Source organism: Somniosus microcephalus, chromosome 4 (genome assembly GCF_052327205.1).
Source record: "Somniosus microcephalus isolate GS21.2 chromosome 4, FLI_Smic_1.0, whole genome shotgun sequence".
Classification (NCBI taxonomy): domain Eukaryota; kingdom Metazoa; phylum Chordata; class Chondrichthyes; order Squaliformes; family Somniosidae; genus Somniosus; species Somniosus microcephalus.
Window position 1 is genome coordinate 243,367,226 of NC_140990.1, and position 24,019 is coordinate 243,391,244.

The window sequence follows — 24,019 nt, forward strand, 5'->3', positions numbered from 1 at the left end:
TGAAACTTTTAAAAAATGCAACTTTTAACTTTGTTCAAATGCAGGATTCTCTACAAGCTTGCATAAACTTTGCCTTTTGTAGGTTCTATCAATCACTGAAAACTCAACTGATACTAACTTTCGAAACAGCCAAGTGGCATCTTTATGGGTTGTGCTGTTATGCTCATTAGTGCAAGTGGCAGAACTAAAATCACTGAAGAAACTGCAACCAACAGCAGCAATTTACTGATACAAGTGAATAGATTGGACTCATTTACTAATAAAAACAGATGGTATAAACCCACATTTTTTCTGAAATCTGTTGACTAATTTTATTAGCATTTTCCAAAATAACTAACTGCATACAAGCAGGCAGAACTATTCTTCACTTGCTCACTTCTAAACAAAGCTACCTTTCAATAGACAGATCCTGTCGCTCACTGGCAGCCCATGCTTAGTTTCCTTTCAGACTCAGTAGCAGGAAAGCAAAGCTCCTGTTTCTATACCTTGTTATTGGAGCCCAGGACTCCAGGTGTGACCATAAATCTCTCCATAGCCCACACTTACTATTTATTGCAGTGTTACCCAGTCATAAAGTTGAGCAAAGGTTTGGAAACTAGCAATTGCAAGTAAATATGGTTGAGAGCCAGATCTTTTAACTTAAAATGCAGGTTCACTAATTTAGAATTTACTTCACATTATTTGCACAGCAAACAATTACTATTATAATTTAGAGATGAGAAATTTTATTTTATTGCCAATTTATTATCCTAGGTATAGCTTAAAAGATAACAAATCAAGAACATTATCTCATTCGGCTGAAGTTCAAGTACACACACACTCAAAACATTCTTTCCTGGATTATGCTTGGACTATAACTATCATACTATGTGGATCAATGGGAAATCTGAATTGGATGGATACATTTACATAAAGTATGCATTATCCAAATTTAGGTTTTCATAGCTATTTTTCTCTTGCACAATTAAAAGATTTATGGAGTATATAAAATAATGAAAAAAAATTACAGCAACTAAAACTTAGCAAACTTTGGATAAACTACCGAGGGGTTCAAGAAACCTCACAATAAATTCTACAAAAAAAGTCAGATTTCTGCTAGTTTCCTGTGATTAGCAATAACGGAAAACACAACTGAAATTACAATTAATTAACAATCTAGGGCGCAAAACTCTAATTCCTACAAGTATGAAGTGCCATTCTACCACCGAATGCTCACATCTACTTTTTCAACTAAAGTTATTGGTCATAAATTCTACTCCCATAGCAAACATTCTTTGCTCTCAATTTCAGGATGTATTCTCAGATGTACACTAGCAAGGCTACATTTATTGTCCATCCCTACTAGCCAAGGTGATGGGAGTTCTTGTGATAATGGTGCTTCCATAATGGTGTTAAAGTAGAGAATTCTGGGATTTTGACCCAATAATGGTGAAGGAACAGCAGAATATGTCCAAATCAATATAGTGAGATTTGGAGGGAAACTCAGAGGTGATGGTATTCCCATGATCTTTGCTGCTTTTGTCCTCCTTAGTGGTAGAGAAGGAAGTAAGCTTGACGAGTTGTTGCAGAGCACCCTGTAGACAGTAAACATGGCAGTCAATGTGCTGGTGGATATAGAGTTCAGTTGTAGGGATACTGATCAAGTGGACTGCTTTGTTGAATTGCAGCCAACATCGCAGATTTATTCATCACCATCCCTGGCTTCTGTCCTGTTCTACCACCTAGACCCACCCACCAGAGGTGGAGGCATAGTGGTATACAGTTAGGTAGGTGTGTCCGCGGAGAGTCCTCAACACGGACTCTGGATCCCATAATTTCAGGTCAAACAATGCCGTGGAATACTGCTAATTACAACGTGCCTCCCATAACTGACAAACCTGCATTCCTCCTTAGTGCTACCTCCAAGTGGTGTTTAACAAGGGAAGCAAGGCAAGAGACTTCAATGTCCACCACCAAGAGTGGCTTGGTACCATCACCACTGACTGAGCAGGGCAAGTTCTGAAAGACAAAGGTACTAGACTGGGCCTGCATCAGGTAGTGAGGAAATCAACAATAGGGAATAACCTGCTGGAGTCCTCAATAGCATTGGTAGAAGCGACCACCACATAATCCTTGGGAAGAAAGTATCATCTTCAGAGTGAGGACATGTGCCACACTACATGAGGGAGCAACAATGCTAAGTCAACAGGTCTTGAGGCCCAAAATTGATCATCCAAAAAGCATTGTGGGGAGGTTGCATCAGCAGCAGCAACAGGATCGTGTACCATCACAATCTGTAACCTCATTGCTCAATATCCCTCACTTCTCCACATCTATCGAGCCAGGAGAGCAATCCTGGTTCAATGGTAAAGTTTAGAAAATCACGGCAGGAGCAGCATCAGGTATACCTTAAAATGGAGGTACTAATTTAATAAAGCTATAAACATGGCTACCTGCATAATAAACACCAAAAGGTGATAGACAGACCCAAGTGGTCCCAAAACCAAAAAGGATCAGCACAAAGCACTGTTGCCTTAACAACTCCAGATGAAAATGGTGGTGCACGATCAACCAACTAATGGAGGAAGAAGCTCAATGAACATCCCCATCCTCAACCATGGCAAAGTCTAGCACGTGAGTGCAACAAACAAGGCTTGCGTTTGCAAACATTTTCAGGCAAAAGTGCCACGTGGACAATCATACTCGGCCTCCTCACTATGGATGCTAGCATACAGCCGATATAATTCACTATGTAACATTAAGAGGCCAAGTACACAGCAAAGCTATAGATCCTGATAATATCCTGGCTGTAATGAAGACCTACATATCAGAGCTTGCCTGCCCCCAAACCAAGCTTTACAGTGCAGTCATGACTCCAGCATCTGCCCAGCAATGTCAAAATTGCCCAATAAAACCCATCCACAAAAAAAAGGATAAATCTAGCCCTGCCAATAACCATCCGATTAGCCTCGTCCCAATCATGTTGTAATGTTTCCTACATTACAACAGTGACTATACGTAACATTCTACAAGTAACATTCACGCCACACAAGTGTCAGGCAATGACTATCTCCAACAAGAGAAAGTCTAACAACTTCCCCTTGACATTCAATTGCATTACCATTGTCAAATCCCCCACCACCAACATCCTGGGGGTCACCAGTGACCAGAAATTCAAATATTGTGGCTAAAGGAGGTCAGAGGCTGGGTATTCTGTGGCAAGTGTCTCACCTCCCAACTCCCCAAAGCCTTTCCACTAACTATAAAAGGTACAAGTTGGGAGTTTAATGGAATACTCTCCATTTGCCTGGATGAGTGCAGCTCCAACAACACTCAGGAAGCTCGACACCATCCAGGACAAAGCAGCCCGCTTGGCTGGCACCCCATCCACCACCTTAAACATTCACTCCCTCCACCACTGGCACACAGTGTCTGCAGTGTGTACCATCTACAAGATGCAGTGCAGCAACTCGCCATGGCTTCTTCAACAGCACCTCCCAAACCCACGACCTCTTCCACCAAGAAGGGCAAAGGCAGCAGGCGCATGGAAACACCACCACCTCCAAATTCCCCTCCAAGTTACACACCATCCTGACTTGGAAATATATTGCCATTGAGTATTGTGTGCAGTTTGGTCGCCTTACCTGAGGAAGGACGTTCTTGCCATGGAAGGAGTGCAGCAAAGATTCACCAGGCTGATACCTGGGATGGCAGGAATGACGTATGAGGAGAGATTGTGTCGATTGGGCTTATACTCACTGGAGTTTAGAAGATTGAGAGGGGATCTCATCGAAACCTATAAAATTCTGTCAGGCCTGGACAGACTAGATGCAGGAAGGATGTTTCTGATGGCCGGGGAGTCCAAAACCAGGGGTCATAGTCTAAGGATAAGGGGTAAGACATTTAGGACTGAAATGAGGAGGAATTTCTTCACCCAGAGAGTGGTGAACCTGTGGAATTCTCTGCCACAGAGGGCGGTGGAGGCCAGTTCATTAAGTATATTCAAGAAAGAGTTGGATATATTTCTTAAGGCTAAAGGGATCAAGGGATATGGGGAGAAGGCAGGGACCGGGTACTGAATTTGGATGATCAGCCATGATCTCATTGAATGGCGGAGCAGGCTCGAAGGGCCGAATGGCCTACTCCTGCTCCTATCTTCTATGTTTCTATTCCTTCATCGTGGCTGGGTCAAAATCCTGGAATTCCCTACCTAACAGCACAAGAGAAATAGGAGCTGGAGTAGACCATTTGGCCCTTCAAGCCTGCCCACATGATCTGCAGCAGCTCACCACCACCTTCTCATGGATAATTAGGGATGGGCAATAAATGCTGGCCTTGCCAGCGACACCCACATCCCATGAATGAATTTTAAAAGAAACACTTCAAAAGTACTTCATTGGCTGTAAAACACTATGGGAAATCCTGAGGTTGTGAAAGGCATTATATAAATGCAAGTCTTTCTTTTCATCCGCAACACGATGGAAGAAGTAATCAACAGTGCCATCAAGCAATGCCTACTCATCAATAACCTGTTTGCCAACATTCAGTTTAGATTCCACCAAACCACATGGCTCTAGATCTTGTCACAGCCTTGATCCAGGAATGGACACAACATAAATGTCAGGAGAGGCAAGAGTAACTGCCCTCGACATTAAGGCAGCATTCGACCAAGTATGGCACCAAGAAGCCCTCCTGTGGCTGGAGTCGTACCTGACACGCAAGATGATGGTCATGGTTCTCAGAAGCCAATGATCACAGCTTCAGGACATCACTGCTGGAATTCCTCAGGGTAGCATCATTCTCCTAACCATCTTCAGCTGCTTCAGTGACCTTCCCTCTGTTATAAAGGTCAAGGGTGGGACTGATTACTGGTTATTCTAGTGCTCAGATCCATTCAGAACTCCTCAATGATGCAGCCCATAGCAGGACATGGACAACATCGATGTTGGGCTGTCAGGTGGCTGGTAATATGTGCCACACAACTGCTAGGCAACAGCCATCTCCAATAAGACCCAACCACCTCCCCCGACCTTCAACAGCACCAGCATCATTGAGTCCACCACCAAGACTGTGGGGTTCACCTATGACCAGAAGCTTAACTGGGCCAGCCATATTCATACCATGGCTACAAGAGCAGGGCAGAGGCAGGATACACTACAACAAATGGCTCACTTCCTAACTTTTGAATGCCTCTGCACCATTGATATGGCTTAAGTCAGGAGTTGGATTGAATACGACTGACTACGATGGGTGCAGTTGCAACACTCAAGCAGATCGACACCATCCAAGATAGAGCAATCTGCTTGATCACGCCTCAGCCACTGAACTCAATATCCACCTCTAAGTGCACTATGGCTGGAGTATATAGTATCTACAGGAGGCACTGTAGTAACTCATCAAGTTTACTTTGACAAAACCTCCCATCCCCATGATCGCTACAAGACCAGGAATGAGAGAAAAACCATCACCTCCAAATTCCCCTCCAAGTCATATACTATCCTGATTTGGACATATCCTTCATCTCTACTGGGTCAAAATCCTGCCTTTCCTTACCCAACACCACTGTGCGAGCACCAACACAAGGACTCCAGCATTACAACAAGGCAACGCACCACTACCTTCTGAGGATAACTTGAACGGGCAATAAATGTGGCCTTTCCAGTTCAACCTACATCCAGAGGACAAATGTAAAAATAAAAACTTGGTAAATAGCCAATGTTAGGGATCCGAACCTGCAATTTTTCAAGCCATTGGGAGAGGAAATGTGACACTTCAGTACAGGGCCTTACATGTGCAACCATGGGTCAGGTATGCATGAAAAGAGACATGCATTAGCCAGGTAGATGTGCAGTATCAAGTTTTTCCTTCTGAATTGCAAAGCCATGAATTTAACAAATTTAGTGCTGGGCAAGACGTGCATTAACACCGTTTGTTTCTTGAAGCATGGGGCTCGCAGAAAGAAGGTTTATAATTAAATGTTTACCACCAACCTAAGTGTCAATATTCCACAGCTAAAACTATTTAACACAAAATGGAAAGCCACGGGGGACTCACCAAGACCGACTGCTAGGAAGATCAGTTTTAGTAGTCTCTCCAAGTAGCTGCTAGTTTTACCGAATACTGGCTGTTTCACATTTGGCTTGCTCGAATTCCACGCTTCAGGAACCCAGCAACAATGGTGCAATATAAAAGTACCTTTGAATCTCCAACTGTCTTTTAAGAATAGTCCAGGTCAGTGTTTTTAAACAAATCAAGACTATGGTATAAGTTTATGGGTTCAAGGAGCCACTGCTGGCACGACTTTATGAACATTGGCATATTGCCTCACTTTCCTACTTTGATGTGCTCGAATATCTGCTTGAATGTTTGCTCTCTTGATCCCTCTTTTTACAGCTTGTCCCTCTCCTGAATTCCTCCATTTCTTCCCCAGTCAGTTCCCCTCTCTTTCTCAGTTTTGTTTTTCTACCCTAGTTTTCTTCTGCCCACACAACTTTTCACTTTATCTTTTCCTTTTAGTTCCCCATATGAAGTGTGATCCACACAACACTGACTTGCAATAGACCCAGCAGCATCAGCATAAAGCTGCCAGCCACTTGTATACAAGATAATACATTAAACACACCAGGTGGCACAAAACCAACATGCCAAGTAGCTGTAAGTTATGGAAAATAATGTGATACTGCCAATATTATGTACTTATATGCCTGTGGTGCTCAAGTTAAGCAGCCAGTGCCATTTGATTTTCCTTAACCCAAGTCATGACATGCATCCTGTAATTGCCTTCAAGTCAAATTACACAGCTCAACTACAATACAATTTTCAAATTAGAAAAGCCCAAAAAAAAACCTCCAAGTAAGAATACCAAAAGGATTTGAAAAATATTAACCTTTTGACATGGGAATAGAAACCATGCACAGTAAGATCAAACAGAAATGCTGGCTTTATTTAGAACCCAGGTGCTCATAAGCAGCTTTTTAAAAAGCTGCTTATGAGTTAAATGTACTTTTGCAACAGTATGTTGCAACGTGAACATAAACAGTGAAGAAAAAAATGTCCAAGTTTAGAACCACTTTAAATGTAATTCTTACACTGAAATTTAAAGTAGTTTAAGTTATAAATAGGATAATAGCACTCAAGTGATTCTGCTGAAATACACACTGAAAAGTAAATACACCTTTACAGCAAATCTCCTGAAATGCAAGATGGAAACACAGCAGCAACCATGAAGGGTGCGATTAAGTTACATCATTAGCTGGAGTATTGATTCCAACCTGGTTGGGATAGCGGGAAACTTCAGCAACTCAGCTGCAAACCACAGTTGTACTTTTGTGCACAATTATATAAACTCCCCAGCTCCCCAGATAATGTGAATGAAAAGTGTTTACACAGACAAGCTGAGAGCAACCAGCATAAACCCCATATTTCAAGCAACACCAGGGGTATAAAATTGTTGGCCTATAGTACTGTAATTCATTTACTGCAAAACCAAGTCTAAAAGTTAGATATTTGAAAAATACATTCTACCCCAAATTTTATTCAGGTTATATAATTTCATGTTTAAAAAAATCAATTCATTAAGCTTTTTAACAATAGATGGCAACTAATTTCTCTTCAGTGCTGCACAGTAAATGAACATTTTACATAGTTGATTCTATTTGAAGCTCAGTTAATACAGGGCAATTAAATAAAGTTGAGCGGACTATCATTTAGTTTTATAACTAAATATTTACCACTAACCCAAATCTCAACATACAGCAATTAAAAATACTTACCACCAAATGGAATGATGCAAACATTGTGCTTAGAAGCCAGCTTTACTATCTTGATCACGTCAGAATGACAGCCTGGAACACAATACAATTTTTTTTTTATTTTTTTTTTTAATGTTGACCTCACTGCTCCCCACACATCTGCTAATCTGGCTCTTGGACCACAAGAACAGCTCAGGAAAACTCTTCCTGCAGGAAAGCACTACAACTCTACCTCCAAAATGAATGAAGAAATCACCAAACTCAAAACATAATGCTCTCCGAGTGCACCACCAGGTCACAGAACATTGGGGAAACAAATAATGACTAAAGCAATAGACACGCTGGGTCTTCAGGAATTCAAAATTAAATAGCACATTTGGTGCCAGGTGAGGGCGAGAGAAAGAGGAAAGATAGCACACCACACAATTTTGGTCGTGCAGACGTATACATGGCAGAAGCTGCAACACTATTGGCTACACATTAGTTATTCAGACAATATGGAATAGAATAGGAGCATATCGGCAACAGATGTACACATGATTTGGGCAGGGCTGTATCTTGGATACATACTTTGCATATTTTCCTCAGTTATAGAATTCTACGTTCACTATTAATTTTGCTAAGCATATGCCAGTTTGCAAGTGTTGGTTAAAAAAAAACACAAAACACCACACTTACTTGGCCAGATTACGACATCTGGAACTCGTGCAACTTTGCCTTCACGTAGAGCAAAAATCTCATGTAAGCAATGACCTGCATTAAAAACAAAGTGCATAGGTTGATCACAAAATAGTTTGAATGTCTATCTATTAAAAAAAAGGTTCAGATTTCTTACCATGGGACCTTATTAACCTATCCTCTGGATCTTGTGAAAACGGGATATCTATGTCCTTTAGTTCCTTGAGACATTCTTCATTTAGAATGGGTAATGGAAGATCTTCCAAATTTGGTGTAGTCTTCAAAGTAATAAAAAAAATTGTTTCATTAGTTTCTACAAATTATTGCTCACCTACAAAAAGAGCATTCTCTTAAGTTAGCATCCTTGCCAAATCCTAGGCACATTTCAGATCAAGAATATAATTTTTTTTTTTTTTTTTTAAATTTGATAAGCCAAACTTGCCCTTTATAATTTTTCAAATGTTCGACAAGTACTTAAAAAGGTGCACTGCAATAAATCAGACCATCACAAGACAAATGTTAAGCTGTTAAATGAGCACCAACATTTTCTTCTGGGGGAAAAAAAAAACTAGAACCCTAGCTGGGCATTTCCTTTGCTTTTTCAGGTTCAATAAATTATGCAAAATCTGCTGCTTGTAGTATGCAGAGCAAAAATATCAAAGGAATGTCAACACTGAACTGTTGAGCATAACTTTCTTACCCTCTGGGTCGTTCTGTGCTCCAAACTTGCTCCAAAGGACTTTTCCATCCACTCCTTCAAAGCTGGCAGCACCATACCACTAAGTCGATACCTGAACATGAAACTTTCACTTATCAGTTACCATGAATATAGTGTTGTATTTTACAGGTCATTATTTCAACTCAAAGCCTCATGTTCAGCAAAAGAATCCGGACCCCATGTACAGAAAAATGAACTGCTGAGTGAACGTTTAACGGTTACGGTGACAAAGTAGTTGGGTCATTCCCTGTACACAGGAAAAATGAGGAAAGTGGTGTTTGAGAAATTTGCAACACTTGCGCATTTGTAAAAAGTTATGATTTTTAAGTGAATTTGCAAGATGTGTATAGCCCTGCAAATTAGGTTTCAGAATTTAAAAAATCAAATGCTCAGTATTTCAATACCTACTTGCTCTAGAAAGATAAATTAAGAGAGTCATTGTAAAACCTACAAGCTGTACTTCTAGATTTGGGAACGGCTTGCTATGTTTCAAAAGTCAATCCATTAACAATTTCTAAATTTAAACCTTTAATATCAAATTAAGTCAATTCTCTCCAGCTTCAAAAACATTCTAATCCATATTAATGCAAATTCTAAATCAATTCCAAGAAAAATAAATGCACTTCACAGGCACTCTTGCCTGCATTCAAACTGGAAATGTCAGGTTAGGAAAATGGAAAATTGCTGTATTTATCCAATCGAAAAATGATAGAAACATAGAAGATAGGAGCAGGAGTAGGCCATTCGGCCCTTCGAGCCCGCTGTGCCATTCAATGAGATCATGGCTGATCATCCAAATTCAGTACCCTGTCCCTGCCTTCTCCCCATATCCCTGATTCCTTTAGCCTTAAGAAATATATCCAACTCTTTCTTGAATATATTTAATGAACTGGCCTCCACCGCCCTCTGTGGCAGAGAATTCCACAGGTTCACCACTCTCTGGGTGAAGAAATTCCTCATTTCAGTCCTAAATGCGTGGGTTTCCTCCGGGTGCTCCGGTTTCCTCCCGCAGTCCAAAGATGTGCAGGTTAGGTTGATTGGCTATGATAAATTGACCCTTAGTGTTAGGGGGATTAAAATGTGTGGGGTTACGGAGATAGGGTGGGATATGTGTCGGTGCAGGCTCGATGGGCCGAAATGGCCTCTATTTGCACTGTGGGATTTCTGTGATTCTGATAAATGGCTTACCCCTTATCCTTAGACTATGACCCCTGGTTCTGGACTCCCTGGCCATCAGAAACATCATTCCTGCATCTAGTCTGTCCAGGCCTGACAGAATTTTATAGGTTTCGATGAGATCCCCTCTCAATCTTCTAAACTCCAGTGAGTATAAGCCCAATCGACACAATCTCTCCTCATACGTCATTCCTGCCATCCCAGGTATCAGCCTGGTGAATCTTCGCTGCACTCCCATGGCAAGAACGTCCTTCCTCAGGTAAGGCAACCAAAACTGCACACAATACTCAAGGTGCGGTCTCACCAAGGCCCTGTATAACTGTAGCAAGACATCCTTGTTCCTGTACTCGAACCCTCTTGCTACGAAGGCCAACATACCATTTGCCTTCTTAACCGCCTGCTGCGCCTGCATGCTTACCTTCAGTGACTGGTGCACAAGAACACCCAGGTCTCTTTGCACTTCCCCTTCTCCCAATCTATTGCCATTCAAATAATAATCTGCCTTCCTGTTTTTGCCAACAAAGTGGATAACCTCACATTTATCCACATTATAGTGCATTTGCCATGTTTCTGCCCAATCACCCAACCTGTCCAAATCGTACTGGAGTTTCACGACATCCTCCTCACAGCTTACCCTCCCAGCTTTGTGTCGTCTGCAAATTTGGATTTTACATCCAATTCCCTCGTCCAGATCATTAATATATACAGGTAGACTACCCTTTATCCGAACTTCCGAAAACCGAAACCCTCTAAAAACCGAAGGTTTTTTCGTTCAGCGTAAGTCATGCGCACGACTTACGCTGAGCAGAGGGTCAGCGTAAGTCGTGCGCACGACCCCCCGCGGCCCCCCCCGTGGACCCCCGCCGGCCGCAACCCCCGCCAACGCCGACCCCCGCCGACTTACGCTGAGCGTCAGCGTAAGTCGTGCGCACGACCCCCCGGCCGACCCCCGCCGTAAGTCGGGGTCCACGGGGGGGGGGGGGGGGGGTCGGGGCCGGGGCGGGGTCGGGGTCGGCGGGGGTGTCGGTGGGGGGTCGTGCGCACGACTCCCCGCCGACCCCCCCCCCCCCCCCCCCCCCCCCGCGGACCCACCTTCCGAAATTCTCCGAAAACCGAAACACGGCTGGTCCCGAGGTTTTCGGATAAAGGATAGTCTACCTGTATTGTGAACAGCTGGGGTCCTAGGACCGATCCTTGCGGTACCCCACTAGTCACTGCCTGCCACTCGGAAAACGACCCGTTTATTCCAACTCTTTGCTTTCTGTCCGCCAACCAGTTCTCTATCCAAGTCAATACTTTCCCCACTCCTCCTCAAACTGTTAAAGGACTGGGTTGATCAGTTGCTGTAAATCGAGCTTCACTGCTATATTTCTTGTCGTAACTTCAATAGGCAAATTATTTTGGGAAAACATCAGTTTGAAGAAAATCATTTTTTGGAATAGTAAAAAGTGATTATTTCAGTTTATTCGAAGATTAAGAAGCCATTAATGTGCAGGTCTCATTTTTGGTAAACTTGAACAGTAGTAACTCAGTATCACTATGAAGGTGCAGTGAGAAAATTTCACAGAATGAACACTTATCTACATTCTGTGTAAGTGAGATATGTAAATTATTTATAAAGGCAAGAAAGGGAAAATGAAATCCTAAATAGAGGAAACACTTTTTTATCCAGCACCGACGGGACCGGCGTGGTGCCGGTTTATCAAAAAGTCCGGATTACAGAGAGGTATAGTTAAAAAGGTACGAGAGCTCCATACACAGCAACAAATCTAGGCTTCCCTGTTGCTTAGCAACAGGTGCAGGAACCCCAGCCACAAGATCCAGGTGACCCTGTTGCTTAGCAACAGGTGCAGGAACCCCGGTTACACAGCCACAGATCCAGGAACAGCCACTAATATGAAGCAAAACTTACCTGATCCTACTCCTGAATTTTGCCAGTTAACAGAGATTTCAGGTTATTTAGGTGCCGGTAAATCGAGAGTTTCCCCTGATATCCACTTATTGTAGTCCACAATCACAACTTGTAACCTATCCCCAAATTTGTATACATGGGCAATATAACTCCTGATACAGTAATGTAGTGGTTATGCTACTGGGCTAGTTATCCATAGGCCTGGTAATAATCCAGAGAACGCGAGTTCAAATCCCTCTGAAGTGGCCACTCAGTTGTTAAGGATGGTCAATAAATGCCGACATCTAGAGAATTAATTTTTAAAAAGTTGAAAGACTGCATTAAATTGATACAATGGTAATTGATAAAGACATCAAGGGGTATGGGGAGCGAGCAGGAATATGAGAGAGGATCAGCCATGATCATATTGAATGGCGGAGCAGGCTCGAAGGGCCGAATGGCCTACTCCTGCTCCTTTTTTTCCCTATGTAATCAGTTTGTTAACTATTTATGCAGCAAGTAGCCGAGCCATATTCGATTTATGATCTTTGCTAATTTAGCTGTCCTCCACAACAGCTTTAAGAATTCTACAATTGGAAAGAAAGAAAACAAACTGCTAACTAAGTATTTAATATAGGATTTTCAGGTGACGGTGCATCGGATTTCTCGCTCCATCAGCTTGAAATTTCTCCCCTTTGCAGCTGAAGCTAAGGCACTGTTAAGGGGTCAGGCTGAAGCCTCCTGTGCATTCCCTATGCATTAGTCTGCACATGTTCTGAAAAACTTTTGAACCATGACAACAGTCCCAGAAATCTGGAGCAGGAACTATGTTCAATAAAGCTGTCTACACCCGTGAGCAGGACAGGCCGGGAAATAACAGACAGACTTCAGTGCAATAACGTTTGCAGACTGCGGGCAAACATCACGTGATTAGACCTCCAGGAATACATCTGACCAGAGTGGACAACCCTAGCGTCTATTGACTGCACTCCAAGAATATAAAAACACCAGAAACTGATATATGCTGCCTTGGTGTAAAATCTGCATCAGCAACTTTACAAGTGGCAAAAGACTGCTCATATAGATATACATATTGCAGCCTCAGGATTACACATCAAATGTCTACATGAAACTGTAATTTGTGTACTGAGCTTTACAGGGTGTACAATCTTTCATTAGTAAAGTCATATAGACAATTAAGCATAAAGAACATTTGGAACACTAGAAGGCAAATTACACATTTACTTGATTGTCAACTCATCACTCATTTCTAATCGGCAAGGAATAAATATATAAACAGGTTTCAAGTTTTGAGATGATACTTTTTTTTGTTCCCGCACCACCCCTCAAAAAAAAATGTGCCAGACAACAACTTACATTTTTCAGCTCCCTTAGCATAGTGAACATCCCAAGGCACATCAAAGAGGAAGAGGAGACAGTGAGGTGTAATAGAAGAATGAAGGGAGGCAATTAGAGAGGTCAGTTTTGAGGGAGCTTTTTCAAAGGGGACAGAACTAGTTAGATGGGAAAGTTTAGGGTGAGGGTTCCAGAGTGTAGGGTTTGGGCAGCTGAAGGCTTTGTCACTGATAGTTGAACAGAGGGAAGATGCCAAGGGGAGATGCAAAGAACATCCAAGTCAGAAGAGTGAAGGGTATGAAGAGCTCAGAGGTTGCATAGGTAGGGCAGGCCGAGGCTATGGAGGGAATTATAGATGAGGAAAAGTATTTTGAATTCAGTGAGTTGGGCAACTAGGAGTCAATTAAGATTGGCAAGGACACAAGTGATGGGGTAGCAGGACAGGATGCTGATGGAAGTCCAAGTCTGGAGGTGACAATGGCTTAGATGATGTTTTCAGGAGTGGTGATTAAGGTAGAGCGAGAGGTAGGCATTGTTGCAGAAAGTGCAAAAAGGTGATCTTAGTAATGAAGAGAGTTTGAAGCTCAGGGTCAACTGATGCCATGGTTGCAGAGAGTCAGGTTCACCCTGAACAAACAGCTGGGGAGGACAAGGATTTTGATTTCAGTGCATTGACTGGCACCCAGGTATTGGAGTTGGGGCAAGGGTGTAGAGATTTTGGTGGGAGCCAAACAGCACAATTTTGGTCTTTAAACTGGAGAAACTTCTGGTTCATCCATGACAATATCAGATCAAGACAGACAGCTCACTATGGAGTCAAGGATGGCGGTGAAGTAAAACTGGGTGTCACTGGTGTACATCTAGAAACTGGTCCCATGCCTATAAATGATGTCACCCATGGGCAACGTGAATATTAGGATAAAGAAGCACTCGAGGCAACAGTAAAGGGGCAAGAGGAAATACTGTTGCAGATGTGTTGGCTACAAATTTGAGACCAGTACAATTGGAACCAAGCGAGGGTGATGTGACTGAGGGAGACCACAGAGGAAAAGCGGTGAACAAAGATGGAGTGGTCAGTTAAGTCAAATGCAGTGGAAAGATTAGATAGGAGAATTAGGGATAAGTAATTGGAGTCACAGTCACAAAGGACATCATTGGCGACTATGGTGAGGGCGGTCTTGGTACAGTGGAAACTGGACTGAAGGAATTCAAAATAAAAATAGAAAATGCTGGAAATACTCAGCAGGTCAGGCAGCATCTGTAGAGAGTGAAACAGAGTTAACGTTGCAGGTCGATGACCCTTTGTCAGAACTGGAAAAAGTTGGAGATGGAACAGGTTTTTAAGCAAGTGTAGGGGGAGGGGAGGAAAGAACAAAAGGGAAGGTCTGCGATAGGATGGAAGGCAGGAAAGATTAAAAGACAAAAGGGATGATGGTGCAAGGCAAAAGGAGATGGCAATGAGACAAGTTAAGAAATAAAAGATGACTCTAGATGAAGTGTAAATGGCAATGGTAGGATGATCAACAGCTGCCATGTGAGAAAAAAAGAGATGGGGCAGAGGTTATGGTCTGAAATTGTTGAACTCGATGTTGAGTCCAGAAGGTTGTAAAGTGTCTAATTGAAAGATGAGGTGCTGTTCCTCGAGCTTACATTGAGCTTCATTGGAACAGTGCAAGAGGCCGAGGATGGAGCGGTCAGAGTAGGAGTGGAGCAGAGAATTAAAGTGACAGGCGACTGGAAGCTTGGGGTCACCCTTACGGACTGAACGGAGGTGTTCCGCAAAGCGGTCACCCAATCTGCGTTTGGTCTCCCCAGTGTAGAGGAGACCTTATCGTGAGCAGCGAATACAGTATACTAAATTGCAAGAAGTACAAGTAAATTGCTGTTATACCTGGAAGGAGTGTTTGGGGCCCTGGACAGTGGGAAGGGAGGAGGTAAAAGGAGTAAGAAGTACAAGTAAATCAATTCAAACTGTGAGTGATGGAAGAGCATGGAACTAGGTGTTGATGATACACTCGAGGACCCTAGAAAGGAAAGGGAGGTTAAAGATGGTGTGGTAGCTTGAGACCAGACTTGGGCTTTTTTTTAGATGGTGTATTTTGAAGGGTGGAGTAACAGTGCCAGAAGAAAGAGAACCATTGATAATGTAAGCACGCATTGGGCTAAAGACCTCATTCACAGAAACTCCCAGAACAAATGCTCCAAATGGATAATGACATTTATGTGCACAAATGGAACATGCACCTGGTCAACAATAATCTTTCTTGCAGACCATCTCAAAATCTCAAGAAAACAAACCAAGCTTGCATAGGTTGTGGTATTTGGGTGGGATTCTTATACAGCGTACCTGTAACACTTTAATTTGCTGAATTAAGTTCAACAAAAAAAAACACTTGGCAGTACAATTTGCCATAAAAGGTTATAACATTTTCCTTTTGCAAATTTTAATCCCTCTTCAGTAAAGAGTGAATACTTTCAGGAGGTGTATGGTTCCACAGGTGCCAGTTGCCCTCCAATACTTCACCCAAATAGCTGTCGTCATGAGCGAGCCTCAGACACTACTTTGGGCACCAATGGTGCATGAAGGCAAGGGACCAGTGTCTCCATCGCATATCAGGTCAATTGGCACGTTATCAAGGCATGCAAATTGTTGATACTTTTGAGATAAGCTAGAAGCAAAAGCACAGCTCTTCGTGCACACAGAGACTATATATTGGTAGCAACAAATGCAGATTCCAAGTGAGAACCACAGGATTAAATGGCTTCCTAATCTTCCAGTCTCAGGAACTTGGAAACCTACAGGGTGCTTTCCTCTTGAGCTCGTCAGAAGCAGATGCCACAGCTGCTTCAAAGTTAACAAGGTTTACTTCCAACTTAAGATTCAAGCTGTTCATGCAAAACATATGGCAGCTTTGCTAAAACATGATCCCCATTATGTAAAGCAGGATCTGACTGATCCAAATCAAAATTTCCCATTAACATCTCAGGACAATAGAAAGGGGAAAGTTATGGTCCGATTTCTGCTTCAGTTTAGAACTGCAGATATCTTTCCCTTGGAATGTCTGAAGTGCTGCCAAACTTCATTATATGTGTTTGGTAAACAGATGTGTGCGCTTGGCTCTGGCAAAACTCAAGTCTACAATTAAAGATGTGCAAAGAGATTACTTACAAAATAATTAAGTTTCTTATTTCTCTTGTAGCCATTTATTATCCAGCTTGGAACCTCTTACAGTTTCAAGTAACACGGGCTTAAATTCTACAACAGAAGTGACAGGAAATAATTCTGCTGCACTCTTATGAAAACAATCTAGAGATTCAAGTTTAGATAGAAAAAATGCATTACCCTCATGTGTGTATTTTTACTCTCATTTGTGTATTTTGCAGGGCATACTTCTAAACACTAATTAATCACTATGACTGCAGCCAAACCGCACTGCAGCAGGCATTGCCACAGCTCAAAGGCTACAGTGATCACCATTCCATTCTGTTTCTTCCAAAACACATTTGCACTGCAAAAATCAATGTCTTCAAGCCATCCTCTAGAGGCATTAGTAGCCAACTCTATTGAGAAAAATGGTTGTCAAACACATGATTTTCTGTAGGAAAACATTTCTCACTACAGTTTGAAAACAAAATGATAACCTTCTGCAGAATTTCAACTTTAAACAATTCTTAGAGATGGGTGAAAACTCTTCCACTGAAACTGTACAAGATAGTTTCAATGGCCCGGATATTGCGGCGGTAATGATGGTGAAACGGTCAGCGTTCGCCGTCATTACTCCTCTGAAAATGACAGCAACTTCTGGAATCAGCACGTGTGCAGATAACACGGAAATCCAGAAATTGCTGTCCGTGATTCTATGCTTCTCCACAGGTTGTGCTGTGGAACTCCCCGGAGACCACAATCAATTCAAATCACACTGAAATGTAATTCCGGACAAAAACTTCCCCTATTACGCTGGACTATCGCGGTTAAAAACCCCTGAAAAAGTTAAGCCTTGTTGAAAGAGGTGTAACTAGGTTTTTAACGGCCTATTGACTGCTGAACAACCGTTCTGGCCCTGAAAAACTAATTTTATATTTGTGGAATGTCAAATTTTTCCATTAATATGATAATTACATGGCTTTGAATATAATTTTTTTTTTTTTTTTAATAAACGTTTGATATTTCAGCTTCCACCTAGGTGTATGTACCAATCTTTATTTTGCTCTGTAAAATTTTTTAAAAAGTAAATTCATCTGAGCATTTTACTTCCTGGTTTGCTGTCTATGAGAATTCATCAATTTGATTGGCTGCTTAGCCTGCTTGATGACATTACTGTTGCTGGACGCTGGAGATTCGCTTGATTTGGCGCCAGATTCAAACCAACGTCGAGAGCTGAAATTCATGCCACAGATTGCTAGATCTTTGTGTGCAGCTTTCTTCGATTTTATTAGAGGTATCTTCACTGCTTTCCTCCCCCAGCACTCTGCACCGAGCAACTTCTCATCCTCGGTGATTTCAACCTCCATCTCAATTCATCCTGCTCTCTCTCCCCGGAGTTCACTAGCCTCCTATCCTCCCTTAATCTCCCTCCATGTAAATTCCCCAATCCATATTCACGGCCACACCCTCTACCTTGCCATCTCTCGCGGCCTTGCTACTCCCATCGTGTCAATCGCAGACAAGTCCATCTCTGACCACTTCCTCGTATCGCTCTCCACCCACAACCCCCTTCCCTCCCCGCCCCAACCCTACTTCCTTCCGTATCCACCTCTGGAAAAAACTCTCTCCCAACTGCACTTACGAAATCCCAACTGTCCAGCCTTTGGCCCTCCATTCACAACATTTCTGCAGCTGCCGATCTGCTCAACCACACCCTCACTGCCACCTTTGATGCCCTAATCCCTATTAAAATAATTACACTCTCACCCTGGCCGTTCCTCCTGGTATGGCCCACTTCTTCGCTCCCTTAAGGCAAAGGGTCGCAGACTTGAACAGATATGGTGGACAACTGGTTTAGCCAATCACCGCCCGATCTGGCTGGACCACAAAGCATTATCGGGTTCTGCTCTCATCTGCCAAAATTGCTCACTAATCCAGAATCATTCTGGAATACAAAGATAAACCCTGGCTTCTATTCTCCACTGCTAAACATCGTCTTAAACTCCTCTTCCCCTGTCTCCTCCAACAAGTGTGAGGACCTCATGGACATCTTTGTCTCGAAGATTGAGACCATCCGTTCAGCTGCCTCTGCCATTTCCCTTCCTTCTCCTTGCCCACCGGGCCAAATTTCCTCCAAGGCTCGCCCCACCCTAGCCCTGAACTCGCATCTTTCTCCAGTTTCTCTCCGATCTCCCCGTATGACCTCTCCGCACTCTTCTTGTCCATGAGACCCACTTCCTGCGCCTTCGACCCGATTCCCACCAAACTACTGACCAACCAGCTTCCTTTTCTGGCTCCCATGTTGGCTGGCATTTTTTAAATAGTTCTCTCTCCTCAGGTACTGTCCCCCTCTCCCTCAAATCTGCTGTCATCACCTCTCTCCTCAAAAAACCAACTCTCGACCCCTCCGTCCTTGCAAACTATCGCCCCATATCCAACCTCCTTTTCCTCTCCAAAGTCCTTGAACGTGTTGTCGCCTCCCAAATCCGTGCCCATCTTTCCCGCAACTCCATTTTTGAATCCCTCTAATGAGGTTTCCACCCTTGCCACAGTACCAAAATGGCTCAGTCACAAATGACATCCTTTGTGATTGTGACAAAGGTAAACTATCCCTCCTCACCCTTCTCGACTTGTCTGCAGCCTTTGACACGGTTGACCACTCCATCCTGCTCCAACGCGCCTCTACCGTTGTCCAGCTGGGTGGAACTACACTCGCCTGGTTCCATTCTTATCTATCTAATCATAGCCAGAGAATCACCTGCAATGGCTTCTCTTCCCGCTCCATTACCTCTGGTGTCCCCAAAGAATCTATCCTTGGCCGTCTCCTATTTCTCATCTACACGCTGCCACTTGGCGACATCATCCAAAAACACCACATCAGTTTCCACGTGATGATACCCAGCTCTACCTCACCACCATTTCTCTTGACCCCTCCAGTCTCTAAATTGTCAGACTGCTTGTCTAACATCCAGTTCTGGATGAGCAGAAATTGGAGAAATTTTCTCCAATTAAATATTGGGAAGACCGCCACAAACGTTCCCTAGCCACTGACTCCATCCCTCTCCCTAACATCTGTCTGAGGCTAAACCAGTGTTTGCAACCTTGGTGTCATAGTTGACCTTGAAATAAGCTTCTGACCACATATCAACGGCATAACTAAGATCGCCTATTTCCACCTCCATAACATTGCCCATCTCTGCCCTTGCCTCAGCTCATCCGCTGCTGAAACCCTCAAACAAGCCTTTGTTAGCTCTAGGCTTGACTATTCCAACACACTCCTGGCTGGCCTCCCACATTCTACCCTACGTAAACTGGAGGTCACCCAAAACCAAAGTCCCATTAAGGTAAACGGCCATGCAATAAACTGCCTTTTTGACTCCGGGAGCACAGAGAGCTTCATCCACCCCGACACGGTGCGGTGTTGCTCTCTCCCAGTCCTGCCTGCGCACCAGCGGATTTCTATGGCCGCCGAGTCCCAGTCAGCGGACATTGGCGGCTACTGCGTGGTGACACTAGTAGTAGACGGGACTGTGTTCAATAATTTTAAACTCCTGGTCCTGCCCCAACTTTGCACTGCCGTTCTACTGGGGTTGGATTTCCAGTGCCACCTCAAAAGCGTTACGATGGCGTACGGTGGCCCCCTCCCCCCACTCACAGTCCGCAGCCAGCAGCCTCCAAATTGCCCGCCGCGCACCAGATGCAACCTCTCCACACTCAGAGTCCCACCCCCCCCCACTGTTTGCTAACCTCACCCCCGACTGTAAGCCCATCGCCACAAAGAGCAGGCGATACAGTGCCGGGGACAGGGTTTTCATCAAAACCGAAGTGGAGCGGCTCCTGAAGGAGGGGATTATTGAGGGCAGCTCCAGCCCCTGGCGAGCCCAGGTTGTGGTCGTTAAGACCGGCGAGAAACAACGCCTGGTCATCGACTACAGCCAAACAATAAACCGCTGCACCCTGCTGGACGCCTACCCACTCCCCTGCATAGCTGACATGGTCAACCAGATCGCGCAGTACCGCGTCTTTTCGACCATTGACCTGAAATCAGCGTACCACCAGCTCCCCATCCGCCCCGAAGACCGCCAGTATACTGCTTTTGAGGCAAACGGCCGCCTCTATCACGTCCTTAGGGTTCCCTTTGGCGTTACCAACGGGGTCTCCGTCTTCCAAGGGGAGATGGACCGGATGGTCGATCAAAACGCGCTGCAGGCCACTTTCCCTTACCTAGACAATGTGACCATCTGCGGCCATGACTTGCAGGACCATGACGCAAACCTCGAGAAATTCCTCCGCACCGCCCAACTCCTGAACCTGACATATAACAAGGAGAAGTGCATATTTCGCACAGACCGCTTCGCCATCCTTGGCTGTGTTGTAGAACACGGGGTCATCGGTCCCGACCCGGACCGGATGCGTCCCCTTATGGAACTCCCACTGCCCCACTGCCTAAAAGCTCTGAAGAGGTGCCTAGGGTTTTTTTCCTACTATGCCCAGTGGGTCCCCTACTATGCAGACAAAGCCCGTCCGCTGATCAAATCCACCTCTTTTCCCCTGATGGCAGAGGCCCGCTCGGCCTTCCACCGTATCAAGGAGGACATTGCCAGAGCCACCATGCACGCAGTGGACGAATCCATCCCCTTCCAGGTGGAAAGCGATGCGTCCGACTTCGCTCTGGCCGCCACCCTTAATCAGGCGGGGAGACCTGTGGCATTCTTCTCACGAACCCTCCAGGGCCCGGAGACCAGGCACTCCGCGGTCGAGAAGGAGGCCCAGGCTATTGTGGAGGCTGTGCGTCATTGGAGGCACTACCTGGCCGGAAAACGATTTACCCTGCTCACTGACCAGCGTTTAGTTGCTTTTATGTTCAACAACAAGCAGAGGGGCAAAATCAAAAATGACAAGATCTTGAGGTGGAGAATCGAACTCTCCACCTACAATTACGAGATCTTGTACCGGCCTGGGAAGCTCAATGAACCCCCAGATGCCCTATCGCGTGGCACCTGCGCCAGCGCGATCGATAGGCTGAGGGCCCTCCACAATGACCTCTGCCACCCGGGGGGTCACCAGGTTCTTCCACTTCATCAAGGCCCGCAACCTGCCTTACTCCATCGAGGTCAGGACCATGACCAAGAACTGCCAAGTCTGCGCTGAGTGCAAACCGCACTTATAGACCAGACAGAGCCCACCTGATAAAAGCCACTCGCCCTTTCGAACGCCTGAGCGTCGATTTTAAAGGGCCTCTCCCCTCCTCCGACCGCAATGTGTACTTCCTTAACATCATTGACGAGTACTCCCGTTTCCCGTTCGCTATCCCCTGCCCGGACATGACCAGTGCCACGGTCATTAAATGTCTGAACAGCCTCTTCACCCTGTTCGGTTTCCCCAGCTATATCCATAGCGACTGGGGCTCATCGTTTATGAGCGACGAACTCCGCCAGTACCTGCTCGCTAGGGGTATAGCCACAAGCAGGACCACCAGTTACAACCCCCAGGGGAACGGACAGGTGGAAAGAGAGAATGCAACAGTTTGGAAGGCCGCCCTACTAGCCTTAAAGTCTAGGGGCCTTCCGACCTCCCGCTGGCAGGAGGTGCTCCCCGATGCGCTCCACTCGATTCGGTCACTGCTCTGCACTGCCACCCCTCACGAGAAAATGTTTGTCTTCCCAAGGAAGTCCACATGGGGGACAGCGTTACCGCCATGGCTGACGTTCCCCAGGGCTGGTACTACTGAGAAGACACGCGAGGACCAATAAAACGGACCCCCTGGTCGAGAGGGTCGACCTCCTCCACGCCAACCCCCAGTACGCTTACATTGCGTACCCGGACGGGCGGGAGGACACAGTCTCCATACGAGACCTCGCACCCTCGGGGACCGCTGTAACCCACTACCACCCCCCCCCCAACGACACCCTCGGGGACCGCTGTAACCCACTACCCATTACCACCCCCCCCACGACCCGATATCCAACCCCAGCAGCCGGCTCGCCTTGGCCCGTCACCCACAAGGACTACACTCCAGTGCCCCAGCCTACACGGGACGCGACGCCGGAAGCTGCACCACCCCTGCCGTCGCCACGTCGATCACAGCGGCAGACAAGACCTCCGGAGAGACTCCAATACACGAACTTTTAAATACACTTCACCCCGCCGGACTCATTTTTAAACAAGGGGTGAATGTGGTAAACCACTGTTATACCTGTCTGTATGTGTATGTGTATTCCACTAGGTACAGGTCTGGACATGCCTCGGCTGACTCCTCCCACTATTCCAGGTATATAAGTGACTACCTCCCAGTCTTAGTATTCTGGACGGGTCGACCACTCGAGACTAGACCTTCATTCTTTAGTTAATAAAAGCCTGGTTGTTACTCGCTTAACCTCAGTCTTTTGAGTAATTGATGGCGCATCACCCATCACCTGTGCTCGCTGACCTACATTGGCTCCCAGTGAAGCAATGCCTCAATTTCAAAATTCTCCTCCTGGTTTTTAAATCCTTCCATGGTCTTGCCCCTCCCTATCTCTAATCTCCTCCAGCCCCACAACCCCCCACCCCAGATATCTGCGCTCCTCTTATTCTGCCCTCTTGAGCATCCCCGATTATAAAATCACTCAAGTATTGGTGACCATGCCTTCTGTTGCCTAGGCCCTAAGCTCTGGAATTCCCTGTCTAAACCTCTCCACCTCTCTTTCCTCCTTTAAGATGCTCCATGACCGTCACCTGCCCTAATTTCTCCTTATATGGCTCAGTGTCAAATGTTTTGTCTTAAAATACTCCTGTGAAGCACCTTGGGACGTTTTACTACATTAAAGGTGCTCTATAAATACAAGTTGTTGTTGTTGTCGTCATCGTCGTCGGTGAACGCAGTTACTTCGTCGCTGACCGCAAATTCCGGACCAATATGTTTTCCTTCTATTAAAGTATAGTACATCAAACATCGTTTCAAACATTTTGGCCCAGCTATTTGCAAAAGTTTGAAGATCAAAACCATGAACTGGGTGGCACTTTAACTACAATGCCACACAGTAATGAGTGCTGGGATACAAGTCTGTACCCTGATTATCTATGCAGGAAGTTTCATATCTCATCCATGTTATTCGTGGGAAGGAGAAAGGAGAGTCAAAAGCAGAGCCCACATCAATCCAAGCCAATTTCACATACTTCCTAAATGAGGGAAAGTAAAAAAAAAAAAATAATAATCATTGTTCACACTGGGAACAAGGTTTGAAGAGCTACAGCAGATTCTAATGAGTTTCAGCCAGGAGTTTTTTTTTTGGTGGGAGTGTGGAAAGTTTATTAGAGAAAGGAAATTTACAGTAAGGTTTCTT

At 44.7% G+C, this 24,019-nt stretch overlaps 1 protein-coding gene across 2 annotated transcripts in view; it reads right to left on the reverse strand.

Annotated features, from left to right (window-relative positions):
- The window catches only part of agps (alkylglycerone phosphate synthase), a 179,479-nt gene that overhangs the window by 101,111 nt on the left and 54,349 nt on the right, over nt 1-24,019 (reverse strand). For both annotated transcript variants that reach the window (XM_085986091.1, XM_085986090.1), the window contains 4 exons: nt 9,109-9,199; nt 8,566-8,686; nt 8,409-8,483; nt 7,752-7,823 (listed from right to left, as the gene is read on the reverse strand). In XM_085986091.1, coding sequence (XP_085842217.1) covers nt 7,752-7,823; nt 8,409-8,483; nt 8,566-8,686; nt 9,109-9,199 — 359 coding nt within the window. The remainder of the gene's footprint in view (nt 1-7,751; nt 7,824-8,408; nt 8,484-8,565; nt 8,687-9,108; nt 9,200-24,019) is intronic.